The 13,532-nt window shown below is 42.0% G+C and overlaps 2 protein-coding genes across 3 annotated transcripts in view; both read right to left on the bottom strand.

The window, feature by feature from the left end:
* The window catches only part of PHB1 (prohibitin 1), a 444,472-nt gene that overhangs the window by 184,045 nt on the left and 246,895 nt on the right, over positions 1–13,532 (bottom strand). The window lies entirely within an intron of this gene.
* SPOP (speckle type BTB/POZ protein) overlaps positions 3,701–13,532 on the bottom strand; it is an 83,516-nt gene continuing 73,684 nt past the window's right edge. For both annotated transcript variants that reach the window (XM_068976987.1, XM_068976986.1), the window contains 4 exons: positions 10,840–10,895; positions 10,223–10,345; positions 6,125–6,267; positions 3,701–4,876 (listed from right to left, as the gene is read on the bottom strand). In XM_068976987.1, coding sequence (XP_068833088.1) covers positions 4,732–4,876; positions 6,125–6,267; positions 10,223–10,345; positions 10,840–10,895 — 467 coding nt within the window. In that variant the 3' untranslated portion in view covers positions 3,701–4,731. The remainder of the gene's footprint in view (positions 4,877–6,124; positions 6,268–10,222; positions 10,346–10,839; positions 10,896–13,532) is intronic.

The raw sequence follows: 13,532 nt of genomic DNA, 5'->3' as shown, positions 1-13,532 counted from the left end.
CCCACAAGCCTAGCCTAGCACAGTGTTTGGCACTTTCTAGATGCTTAGGCATCATTTGTTCAGTCAGTGGCCTCAGTATCTCACTTCTCTGGATATGTTTATCTCACACATGAAAAGAAGATAAATTACGTAGGGACCGCCTTTTATCCCAGCAGTTTGTCAAGAGCTCATCTTTTAGGGTCTTGAGTTGGCTAAAGCTCACCCCATTTCAACTGAGCATTATGAGCTGGTGTGTCCACTGAGGCAAATTCTTAGATTTTTCACTCTTCTTTGGTCTGCAGGCCTATGCCCCGAAAACTATTCCTTTGCCTTCTGTTGCTTCTTGGCCAAAAGCCAGGGTGAATGACCTTGAGGATGTTACATTATCACCTTGGGATGAATGGGAGCTGCACAATCCCAAGACAAGACGGCAAGCGCTCAGAACTCTGCTATTCCCATACTTGAGTAATGCTTATTTCATCTTAAAATGTTTTTCCCCCAGAGTTGATCCCCTTCAACTCCTTAGTCATTTCTGTTGCTTGTACTGAATTCCCTCAAGTCTAAGATTCTCTTTTCCTAGAGCTGCAGGAATCAGAACCAAACAATATTTCAGATGCCACTTTCCACTCCAGCATTACAGGATTTACAGAGGGGGAGTGATTATCTTGCTAATGGCTTAGTGGCATAAAGATCCCATCAGTGAACAACATTCAAGTTTCTGCTCTCATCTGGAGGTGAAAGCTGCTCATTCTCCCAGCTCATTTTCCCAAATATTGATCATCCTACATTTGCTTCCATGCTCACTGTCTCCAGGAGGTGTCCACCTATTGGGTCAAAGGGCCCAGTGTGGCACAGTCACTTCTGAAATCAAGAGGGGAAACACATCCACTTTGTGCATAAACATTCATAAAGAGCAATCTAACAACACTCACCTGAATGTTGGATTAGTCAGCTAGCCATTAGAAACGAATCTGAACGATCTAGGGCAGAGTTCAGGGAAAAGTCATGAGATAAAGGAAACACACAGGCCCAAGCAGATTAAAAAGATAATTAGTTGTGGAAAATAAGGTTGGGTTCCAGCCAAGAATTTTTCTTTGACAACGATAACCCAAAGGATCCAATATAGTCATGTTGGGGGGATTTAGCTGCTGCTCTTTTATAGGAGTTGAACACCCAGAATAAAGCAACAGTCAGTTTCAAAGTGCAGCTCAACTCTCCACACCCCCACCCCGCCAGTTTGTTGTTTTGCTCATAAACATACAAGCTGTTTCCTTTCATCTGCACAGGCTCATACAATATGGAGAACCCACAATAGGTTTAAGCCAGAATTATAAATGACTGTGCAGAGTGCTGGTCAAACCAAAGATCTTTTGGCCTAAGAAAGAATCTTGAGGTCCCTGGCTGGAATCTAAAAAAGAAGAGATAGAGAGGAACCTTTTAAAGACCTAAATAGGCCAGCAGACAAGTAAGTGGTAAGGAAAAGCAAAACACCTCTTACCTAAATTATTAAATGCCATAAAGGTGCCTGAGATGCCTAATAATCAATACAGGTTTAACCTTCGCTTAAGGAACAAGAAAAATGTTTCGTGAATGGCCAGTTAGAGGGAGCTGACAAGGAAGGAGGGGAGTTGGGGAATGATGCCAGATAGTATTTGGACCTGAAACTGCAACTCCAAAGGTTCTGTGAAACTATGTGCTTGAAATATTGTTTTGATAAATAAGCCATATCCTAGTGGAATTTAAATCTCCAACTGTTCCACTGGCACGGACATCTCTGCAGTGACAGCACATGCCCCAGATTGTGGAGTTAACTTGAATTAAATTTCAGATGTGGGGGAGCTAAAGGAGAGGGTGGTGGCAGTGGGAGGTTTACAAACAGTATGCTGGGGCTCTGATGTTGTCATAACCAGATGGCTTCAACTGTATCATTTAAACAAAAACAAACATGTCCAGAAAGGATGATGACAGCAGAAGCATCGAACCGCTTCACCTGTACCCAAAGTCCTAACCGCTCTGTTTCCATAGTAAAGCCCATAGTGGAAATCCCATAAATACTGGGAAATCTCAGAAGAGACCTTTATCTTGCCAGGAGCCTGGTGACCAAATTGCTACCCTCCTGAAGCCACAGTCCCTAAACCCAGCAACCCCCCAATCCACAGCTTTCTGTGAATGAAGAAAAGCAAATCTGAAGCCCGCTTTGTCTTCCTGGTTCCTGAGTAACAGGCCAGCTGAGGCACCTTTATAAAGTTTTTGCTCTTGCTATTTCCACATGAAGAAGCTTTACCTCAGATTTCAGATATGGAACTTCCCCCAGTTACTTACACAATCTTTTCAGGGTATCATTACAACTCTTATTCAAGTTGTGTGACCGTAGGCATGTCCCTCAGGGTTTCAATTTCTCTCTTCTATAAAATGGGAAGATGTTCTCTCTTACTTGTCCTACCAAACCCTTCAAGTTGTTGGGAAGTTCAAATGAGATACGTTATAGGAAGGTTTGCTGAAACCTAAGCAGTGCTGAGCCAGTGCAGTTACTTGAGAGACAACGTGGGTAGAGGAGATCCTGGGTACACCTCAGCCCCAAGCTGTGCTCATCTGGAAAATGAGAACTCAGGAGGCACAGGAAGGCAGCCAGGACATGGAGAACTGGGCACTTGCTCACACAGGTGACACTTAGGAGGAAACCAAGAAGTGCAGAGGAATGGTTTCTAATGAACAAGTCCTGCCTTTGATTATAATGATAATGTGAAGTGAAGTCGCGTTGCTCAGTCATGTCCGACTCTTTGCGACCCTGTGGACTATAGCCTACCAGGCTCCTCCGTCCATGGGATTTTCCAAGCAAGAGTACTGGAGTGAGTTGCCATTTCCTTCTCCAGGGGATCTTCCTGACCCAGGGATCGAACCCAGGTCTCCCATATTGTAGGCAGACGCTTTACCGTCTGAGCCACTAGGGAAAGATATACTGATAACAGTCGTATCTATTTCATTTCAGGAGGGACAAGATAAAATGAAAACTGGAAAGTTTGCGAAGGCTAAAGTCCCTGGAGAACAATGGAAGGTGAAATGCTTTGAGTCTCCATCTAAGGTCAAATAATACACACCTTGGCCCAATGGCTGATGATTCTCCAGTGTACCCCTCTGTCCTGTCCAACACTGCCATATGAAAGCAGAGCGGGAGCTCCAGAGCACTCTTGTGAGCTCAGTGGGAATTCAGATACTAAGTTTTCTGAAAACACATCCAGTGACAGAACCAGTCAGAGATAAGAATTTCCCTTTATTACATCTCCACATTCATGTCCCCTTGGTACTTTATAGTTAGTTAAGGGAGATCGGGAGTCAGGTCTTAAAACACACAGGGTGCAGAAAAGTCCACTTCTATTACTTGCCTTGGCAGTAGGAGCCTGATCCCTCATCAGGATGTGGACTGTGAGATACTCAGGAAAGACAAGGGACAGGCAGATGCTGGAAGCTCACAAAGGAAACTTGAGATTAGGGACACACAATGAATCCCTATTGGTTAGACATTTTGAGCAAGTTAAAGGATCAAACTAGGCCTTCAAAATCCCTTGAGGAATTCGGACCCCAAAGACAAGCCAGGTGAGTCAAACAAAAGACCAGAGATACCACACAGTACAAAATAGTAATTATTTATATTTTCAAAAAGAAAAAAAAAATTAACATTTGGAAGTTCTCCCCTGCAGGAAGAGGGGTGAATTGGAAGGAACAGGACTGGCTCCTATGCAGGCGGCAAGTCAGGTACAAACAGCTGAGCAATCTTGGGCTGGGAGGTTTCTCACATAGCATTAATAATAAAATTTCCTTTTCCTTTCTCTTCTTTTTGCTCTGTTATTGTTGTGTGTATTTGTGTTTTTTTTTTTTTTAGAAAAAGGAGTGGGGGAGATGAAATAAAATCAGAGAAAAATGCCAAAAAACATTTTCCACAATATCTAAAAACAGAGAACCATAGTTCTTGTCAAGACAGTATGAACTCTGGATAAACTATTTTTTCCAGTTTCAACACCAATAAAGATTTTTTTCCAAAAGCTACCACATCAGAACACTCATCTTCTAGGTCAAATACTCTCCTTCCCCTTTCACCTCTGCTGGCCATTTTTCATCAAAGGGCAACAGGATACATTCTGTTCTTGCAAACAATAAGTGCTAACCACAAGAGAGCTCTTCTGATAACTTGCATGTGAGGAGTTTTCACAAATATCCAAGTTTTAGCACAGCTGGATGGACTAAAATTTCTCTCCAACATAAATACTACTGGAATCCACAAACTGATTTTTTGAGAAATTCTGCAAAAATCCTTTCTTCTTTCCTTTTCCCTTCTCTTAAAACTACATGTCCTTTTTAAGTTTTCTTTTTGCTCCAGGCACCTGACGATTTGTTCTGCTCAGTCAGATGCAGACAGGTTTCTCCAAAGTACCACCGCGGGGATGTCCTCAGGGCCAGCGCCTAAACTGAATCCCCACAGTATCAACCTTGGCCAGGCCAAAGGGGACACAGTGGCGCAGCAACAGGGTTTTCATTAGGTGGAACAGCCCCAAGTCTTGGGCCCTTCCCTCCCCCCACCCCCACTTCCCCCAAGTTTATTTAGTGCTGTATTAAAAGTCTGGGGCCACAATGCAGTCTTTTCCCCCCACAACAGAGTAAAAGCTCCACAGATTGCGCTGTCTACCTGGTGGTCAGTGGCAGCCATGATGGCTGCTGCTTCTGGAAAATAAACGGAGTCTTACAACGGGCAGGCTCTTAGGACTGCTTCAGGCGTTTGCGTGGGGGTCCCAGAAACGGGCACTGTGCTGAAGCCAGAGAGCGGTACGCCTCAGCCACCAAATGGGGATGTGACACCACCATTGACTTCCACCCGGAGGTCTCCAAGACATCCGAAGCATGGCTAGGAGAAACGTGAGAGATGGGTTACCAAAGGAGTATGTGAAAAATGAGCGAAACAGCCATCTAGAGAGCCCAGTTTCCCAGGGTTTGCTGTCTGGGTGTCAATGCAAGACAGAACCCTTAACATGCAAGAGAATTTGCTTGTTAGACAATAGGTAGACAGGTGACCAGGTTATGGCTCTTGTAAGTCTGAAAACCAGAACTTTGAGCCACTATATTCTCAATTACAAAAGATGAAATGTTCTTCAGGCTTTTCTCTAAATCATCAAGGCTCTTTATATTCCTGATAAAGAGCAGGAGTTCTCTGGGTCAGACAGCTCTGAGTTTCCATCTGGCTTTGCCATTTACTAGTCCCATAACCACAAAGAAGATCACAGCCTGGGGCTTATTTGATTATTGAAAAAGAGAGGCCAATTCCCGCACTTCGTTGAATGGTTAACATCTAAAAAGCACCAAGCAAGTGTCCAGTACAGAGTGAGCACTCAGGATAAGGAACATTTTGCCTCCATTTGGTAACACCTTCAAAATAGTCCTTCAGCCTTACAGAACATCTTTCATTGTTTCAGGGCATTTTCTGTGTTAAATAATGTTTACTCATCTACCCTGCAACCTCTTAGACCTGTCTTACTCCAGTACGGCTATTGTGGGGGCTTCCCTTCTTGAGGTTTTTTCCCAAACTTTTGCCCCCCATTAGGCAAAGCAGAACATATCCCACTGAGAATTACTTCCCTCTGAGAAAGTAATATGGCCAGGTCACTTGTCATTTAGGAAGAAGGAACAGATGTACTGGAATGGATACTTCTTTCTCAAAACAGTATTCCAAGACTTCATCTCCTAATTATGTTTTCTCTTTTCCCCATTCTGCAGTCGACCACTGGACACCCTTACTAACTCATAAAATCCATTTCTGTTTTCCCAGAGATCTGCAAGTCTTTTTGTAATAAGCTGGTGAGTGTGAAGTAAAGATGCTATTGCTTTGGGGGACAAAGGTTCTTCAGACCAGCGAGTTGTCATTTTCATCAATTCTCATCCTGCAAGGTAGTAAAACACTTCACTCACCAATCAGATTAGACTGATGAAAGCAAAACCATTTTTCACACTGTCACGCTGAAGGAAAAGACAGATACTCTCTACTTACTCCTGAAAGCTTAATGTTATTTATCTGTTTCACTCACCAATTCAAAGTCTTTCTTTTTCACTTGCTAGCTAACCCAACTATCCTGAAAGAACTTTGAAGATGGCAACTCACTAGTTGATGAAATCCACTGCCTGAGTTTTCAACTGATCTGCGCTGTGGAGGTCAGCCAGGATGAGAATTTCTGCGGCGTTCTCCACGGAGAGATTACTGCAGAGAGCATCCTCACACATGACCTTTAAACGCTCCAAGGCGTACTGTAAAACACAAGCGTGCTGCTGTCAGAACAGGAAAGGCTCTGAGCTGATTGCTACTGAAGTAGTTTTCTTCAACCATACCATCACGCAACTGGATACCGGAATAAAACTCCACAGACCATGAAAAGGCAATTATAAAACATAACCATACGCTGAAGGCTGAAATGAAGATGGCTAAAATAACTTGCAGAGCTGCCATTCAAGTTCTAAAGTCTATTAGAAAAACAGCAATATGGGACTATGCAATAGACCCACATCTTCAAGTTTTCCCTTACCCTGACTACGATTAAAGCCTCTCTTAAACAATCACCACCTACCCTTACAATGAGGCATTTCTCTGCTTCAAGTCAATAGGGACATCACATTTTAAATTTCTGCAATCCTTTTATTTAGAGCCAGACTAGGGTGCAGCACTGCCCTTTTTACTTAAGTACTGTCACCAGCCCAGCAGGATATCGGGCTGTGGAAAGGAGCCCTGTGGTGACTTTTACCAGCATCTCTGCCAGTAGTTGTTCCTGTCAACCAAAGGCCTCCTTTTCAATAGAAAAGGACAAATGGAGCCCTATTTTATTGGGGTTGAGGTTAAGATTCTGAGGGTAGAAGAACAAAGCAACAGAGAACCTGGATTTAGTTTCAGTCTTAAAAAACTTCCTGTTTTTCAAGTAAAGGGTATAAGTAAATGTTCTAGAAATGAAGGTCTAGGTTAATATTGGGCACATCTAACCTACTTGGTATATTTTGATGCAACTGTACTACCTGCTCTGAAATACATCATGAACTTACTAAGAAATTTCAGGGCAAAGAGGGAAGATGGGGAAAAAAGGAGGCACAAAATAAAACTGTCACTAATTAGTTCACAGGAGAATGATTTGGTCTGAGGGAATCCACAGTCTCTGTACAGGTCCCATTTTAAAGGCCTCAGAACTCAATGACACAATACTCCTCTGGGCTGAATCATGACAATCAAACCAGGACAATTTTATTTTTATGAGTTCTGGGTGAGGAGGCATATCTGCCGGCACTGTGATCTCCTGCAGCAAAAAGAGAGTTTTATTGGTTTTGGTGCAGCTTTAATTTCTTACATTTGAGTAACTGGAAAACAGTTTCCATGGAAAACAGGAATGACACTAGACAAGAAAGAAATTAGGTTGCCATTTTTGTTTTAGAAGACTGGAAAAAGTTGAGTAAATATTGAGTCTTCACTCAGTGCTGTGAAGAACATTCATCTTATCCTTTTTCTCAATGTATTCTTTTAAAAGGACTTTTGCTGTGAATAGCTCTGATCCCTACTTCATAATTAGACAAAAGTAGCCATTTTTGTCCCTTGGGGACAGCTTTTTTTTCTTAATTATGCTGCTGAAAAACCTGCCTAATGGCAGTACTTACCCAAGAGGTTGAAATTTTGTCTCCTAGGCCTGAGCAACGTGTTTTGTTTTGTTTTTGGTCTGATTACACATGTCCCCAGGAGACTGCAAAAGCTCAGAAGAAGCTGTTTTAGTCTCTTGGGTAAATTCTAGATGTTTAGATCCTTCCGTGAAAATTTATTATTCTGTTTTCCTGAAGCTCAGAAGGTGTAAAGGTAAAAATGTTTTAAAATAAACTTAGAGCAAAGATTATCTTATCTAACGCAAAATTCTGAAAGGAACTTGAAAAATGAACTCTTCAGTTACTTCTCATTCATAAACTTAAAGCACTGCTGTGATTCAACTGCTTTTCTTACACACTGCACTGAAAATACCACCTTAGAATGTCAGTTCTGGCTGATCCCATGCTCTCTATACTTACAGTAGGTTCCCAATAGGCTCTCTGGCTGAGGAGCAGGAATGAAAGCCCAGGGACACAGCTGTCTAAACCTGGCTCTGAGAATGTACAACTCTTAGTACTTCTGTCTAAAAACTGGACCTTGTGATACTATTCATCTTTACAGGAGCTGTATAATGAGAGGGGTAAACGCCTGGTATGTATAAGCACAAGTGACGGCTTCACTGAAAATCAGAGGGCAGGGAATTCCTTGGTGGTCCAGTGGCTAGGACTCCAAGCTCTCAGGATGTGTCCAGTATTAACCAGAAGTTCAAACATTTATTTATACCCTCACCCAGAACTCTTCCTGAGGTCCTGGGTTCACAATCTGATTGGGGAACTAAAATCCCACAAACGGAGTGGTGTGGCCAAAAAACTGCTGCTGTTAAGTCGCTTCAGTCGTGTCCGATTCTGTGCGACCCCACAGACGGCAGCCCACCAGGCTCCCCGTCCCTGGGATTCTCAAGGCAAGAACACTGGAGTGGGTTGCCATTTCCTTCTCCAATGCATGAAAGTGAAGTCGCTCAGTCATGCCTCTTAGCGACCCCATGGACTGCAGCCTACCAGGCTCCTCCGTCCACAGGATATTCCAGGCAAGAGTACTGGAGTCGGGTGCCATTAGAGGGCAAATGAGGCATAATCACTATAAACTCAGTTTATGAAAAGCAGCCATTTGAGCCATGTGTTCTACTTTCTCAGACCTCACAGAGAATGTTTCCTTTCTGTTTCCACTGAAAGCCAAGTTTTCTCTGGTTAGAACTGAGCTAGCCTGGAAGGGTACAGGATGTTTGCAAATGCCTAATTATACTTAAGAAAGTTTTGCATGTTGATAAAACAATACAGTTATTATTCAATCCTCTCCACTGGAGGCACTGATTGGGTTTATATGCCTCATCCTCTATAAACACAGCAAAAAGATCATCAGTAAAGATAAAACCACCACTGTAAACACATTTTCCTCAGGGGTGTAAAGGGAGGAGGAAGGAGATGACTCCCCTGAGTGAATCCTGCGAAGCCTCTAGTGCCTTCAGGTCAGAGACAGCTGGGACCCTCAGGCAGCTACTGCAGCAGCAGGGCAGGAAAAGGAGGCACTTGCAGCAGAGACCACCTCTCAGAGTCTACTCCTGGCTGGGCTTATGCCCTTTAACACTCTTGCCTCAACTGCTCCCCAACAGAAGAAAAGTTTCCACAGAATAAACAGCAACTGTTTCCCCCACCCAATCCCCCCATTTCCTCACACCACAGGGCCTTGGAGGAACAGGTCACTGCTCTCGCTGGTGTATCTACACAATGAAAGTCAGTTTCCCAAACTGTGTTTTGGGGAACACTAATCCCTGGAAGTGATCCTTGAGAAAAGTGATTCTGGGTTAATGAAATTGGAGATATCTGTTTACCGTATTCTTTTTTAGAAAACGCACAGTGCACACTAACATACTAAAGGTTCTGAGAAATCTGGCTGTAAAAGAGCAACATAAAAACCCCAGTTTGACTTAGAGTTTCATTAACCTTTTCCCCACTCAATCCTGGGAATCACTTGCCTGTTGTTTTAGTAATTACTACAATTCATTAAGGCTAAGATCTATATTATTATTTTTACAGTTTTACATTTCTCAAATAAAAAATGTGTCTCACACACACAAAAAAATGTGTCTCACAATCAAAGTTATGTTTATGGTAGAAGTATCTCTCTTACAATTTTGAATATGATATATTTCAATAACTTCTTAGGGAAAAGCTGCAAATGACCAGAACACTATGTAAAAGTTATTCTCTTATTGACAAAACTTAAGTAAAAGTTAATGAACTCAAGAACATTTTTGTAAACTACAAAGCCAAATCATAAATCCAAATGTTAATCTGAATCTTTCAAATCACTGAGTTAAATTTGAGATGGGCAAGAAAGAGAGGTAAACCTCACTTCTTTTCCATGGTGAGGGTGACCATATGATTTACCATTAAAAGGAGGACACTTTTGAAAATAACAAGGGTGCTACCGATAACTGCTGGAACACGAGTATGAACCAGGACTGTTCTGACCATACTAAGATATACATACGCTCATCCTGCCCACAAAGCAACATAAAAGCACAGTCATGAAGCTCAAGAGGCCACCAAAACTCCTAGTCTTGTTATTATTTTCCTATTCCTATCTCACCTTGTCAGCAGCTGCCAGCAAATCATCAGCCATTTTGTCGAGGTTTGGCGCCTTCCCCGTGTAAATGAAGCACATCATTTCCTTAAAAACTTCAGGCTCCACATCATTGATTTCAACCCGATTCTATGCCAAAAAAATTAAAAATGAGAAACATTCCAACAGAACAAAATTCCTAAACAATCTTCATGATTTTAAGTTCTGAGGAAGAGGAGTTCATATCATTTAAAATCTGACATCAAGAGAAATTCCCCTTTGCTCTATTTGATTGCTAATAGCCCTTTCTGCCATCTTGTGTACTACCTCTGCTTTCTCAAATACACAGCAAGACAACTGTATCTTTGATTTTTCACATTTCTTTACAAAACACATGCCTAATACCCCAACTCAAGACTATTTGAATGATCTGCTTGGAACAGTGAGTCTGCTTTACCCAGAATGCTTCCAGACCACCTCTCTCTGCTTTTAGAAACTGTCTGTTCCGGGTACTGTACTCCATTTTAATCACATACTAAGAAAAAAAAAAACAACAACCAGGAAAATAAATCTGCTTCCAAATTGGGAAATAATCTGATTCTAGCCACCTAGCTAAAAAGACATATTTCTATCCTGTTACATACCTTTTTGCTTTCCTCCATTTCATGTTCAAACATGGCACTAAAAACTGGAGAACGAGCTACAAAGTGAAAGGAAAACAGACACAGATATGGTTATCACACCAAAAGCTCTTGGTTCATCTGTTATAAAGGAGAGATTGGTTTTTGGCCATGCAAAGTGGCTTGTGGGATCTTAGTTCCCCAACCAGGGACTGAACCCAGGCCCACAGCAGTGAAAGCATCAAGTCTAACCACTGGACAGCCACAGAACTCCAGGAGAAGAGACCATTTTCTTTCCTATCCCACCGCCGGAAATGGTCTTTTATATTCATTATGCCAGAACTATAAAATTCCTTTCTTTTTATATCAATGAGTGAATAATTATACATAGGGGAAAAAAAGATCACTCCCTTCAAAGTAATTTATTAGCTCCACTGCAACTATGATATTTCAAAGAGATTACTCAAATTACCTATGTTAGATGACAATGATATCCTCTGGGTAGATCTGGGGGTTCAAATGGAAGGTCCTTCAGGATCTAAGCAGGGTGTCCTGATACCTACGTTTTTGTTTGGAACAGTGATACCTACTTTCTCCACTTCCAGAGTCCACATAGCAAGGAGGTCAAGAACAGGACTAAAAGGCATTCATTAACTACATGAAGTACAGACTTATTTATGACTGCTCCTTAAAGCCGTGCATTATCAACAGAGATTATCACCCAAAAAGGTGAAAACCATCTCAGGTACCACAGTCATTTATGGCCCTTCAGATTTTAACCCAATAGGACAAAATCTTATTCCTTAATGTCTCTTAAATGTTTTCCTCAGGGGTGGGAATCACAAAGAAAGGTTCAGAAACAGTGTTCTAAACAGTGTGTTCTGATCCCTCTAGACATCCCTCTTTGGACACTTCCTCTTTATTAGAAGCACCAGCCCTTTAGTCTTCAGCTTCTGTATGTATTTATATAGTGCCTCACAGTGCCATATATACATATATATTACCATGCCCATTCTAGTCTAATGAACACTATGAAAAATCAGTAAACGCAACTGCAACCATGAGAGTAATGAAATGGCTGGGAACTCAAATTTTATCATGTTGTCCAATAAATCAAGGATTTTGGTGAAAGTTGAGACTTTCCATCTCTACCTAAGAGAGAAGGAACAGATGAAATATAGGAGTTTCAGCTAACGGGTACCCAGAACTTTGACCTAATTTATGACAGAAAAGATTAATTTTATATTTGCCATTTTCTAACCATATAATCTTAACCCTCTAAACCTCAGTATTTTAATCTAATTCCAAAAGAATATCAATCCTCACTGTTCTTATCTCTGAAAGGTTATAGACTATACAGTACTATATAAATACATCACAGAAGCTGAAGACTAAGGATTGGTGCTTTCTGGAAGGATCCAAAGCCAAGAGATGCCTATAGGGGCCAGTGGATAGACAGAAGCTGATGTTAAATCACCTAGGGAGATTAAGTAGACCGAAAAGATAACTAAGGCAGACTCTTAGGGAATAACAATATTTAAAGGGTGGGTGAAGAGGAACTGAACTGAACGGAAGAGGAAGGTCACACATTAGAAGTAGCCAGAGAGCCAGCAAGAGAAACCAGGAGTCAAATAATACATAAACTGAAAAGTTCCTCAAATTTAGGAACTAGCAGGTCAATATAACTTTGCAAAACTGCTTTGTGGCATGCAGGTGAACTGAGGATAAGTGTGAAGAAAGAGTCGAGAGAGGTGATGTGCTAACTCAAGAAACTTAGCTCTGGAAAAGAGAGAGAGAATAACTAGAGGGAGAAATTGGAGCATGATTTAGCCGGAGGGCGAACAGGCAACAGGAGAAAGAGATGACGAAGATATCATATAACAAGGGTGTAACTGGCAGAGTAAGGCTTCTGGAAAGGCAGTGTGTGAAACGGAACAGCCGTAGAAAGTCCCGTTTGCTTTGGACACTCCTCCTCCACTGAGAATGCAGAGAAAATGCAGGTAAGGGGAGAGCCAAGAGCCAAGAGGCACAGGCCTCAATTTTCTCCTGGAAGCAGCAGCAAGGTCATTTTTCAGGAGGTGGAGATTAAAGGAGAGTGGTAAAGGTCTGAAGTGTCTATTGTTGAGAAAAAGAAAGGGAGCTGACTAATTTCTGTATAAAGAGGTCTTGGCAGTAATGCGGGTCTGGCTGAGTCTGGAGACACTAACATAAGCGTTAATGACTTCCTTTAGCCATTCTCAGTACCATTCAGTTGAGAGGGGGCACAGTAGGATGGTTAGATTGAGCCAGACTGAGGTTTTGCCAGGTGTGCATTTTAGAATGACAAGGCCGGGGGTCTTGGTAAGAAATCTGTTGCCTGAAGGTTCATGTGATTTCCTCTCACTTATTATGGCCTGAATATAAGTTTGAAAGCTATGCTTCCCTGTGAGGTAAAGGCCATCAGTCTGCTTTATCAGTTCCCTCCTGGGAGTCAGTCTTTCTGGTCTTAAAGACCAAGGGCCTCTTATTAGAACAAGACCTGATCTTCCATGTCACTGGGAACATTCTCATTCTTCTATTGTTTGTATGGAAGAGACGGCTAAAACCTCCAGGGCTGGGGACTTGGCTATGTGGTGGTTTAGTCCTGAGTCCAGAATCTTCTCCATTACATCCTAAGTCCTTGTCTAGGGGCTAATACTTGCTCTTAACCAGTGTTTGGACATCTAACCTCGAGATGC

The sequence above is a fragment of the Capricornis sumatraensis genome, chromosome 8, assembly GCF_032405125.1.
Source record: "Capricornis sumatraensis isolate serow.1 chromosome 8, serow.2, whole genome shotgun sequence".
In the NCBI taxonomy this organism is placed as follows: domain Eukaryota; kingdom Metazoa; phylum Chordata; class Mammalia; order Artiodactyla; family Bovidae; genus Capricornis; species Capricornis sumatraensis.
This window is presented reverse-complemented; position numbering and strand designations above follow the sequence as displayed.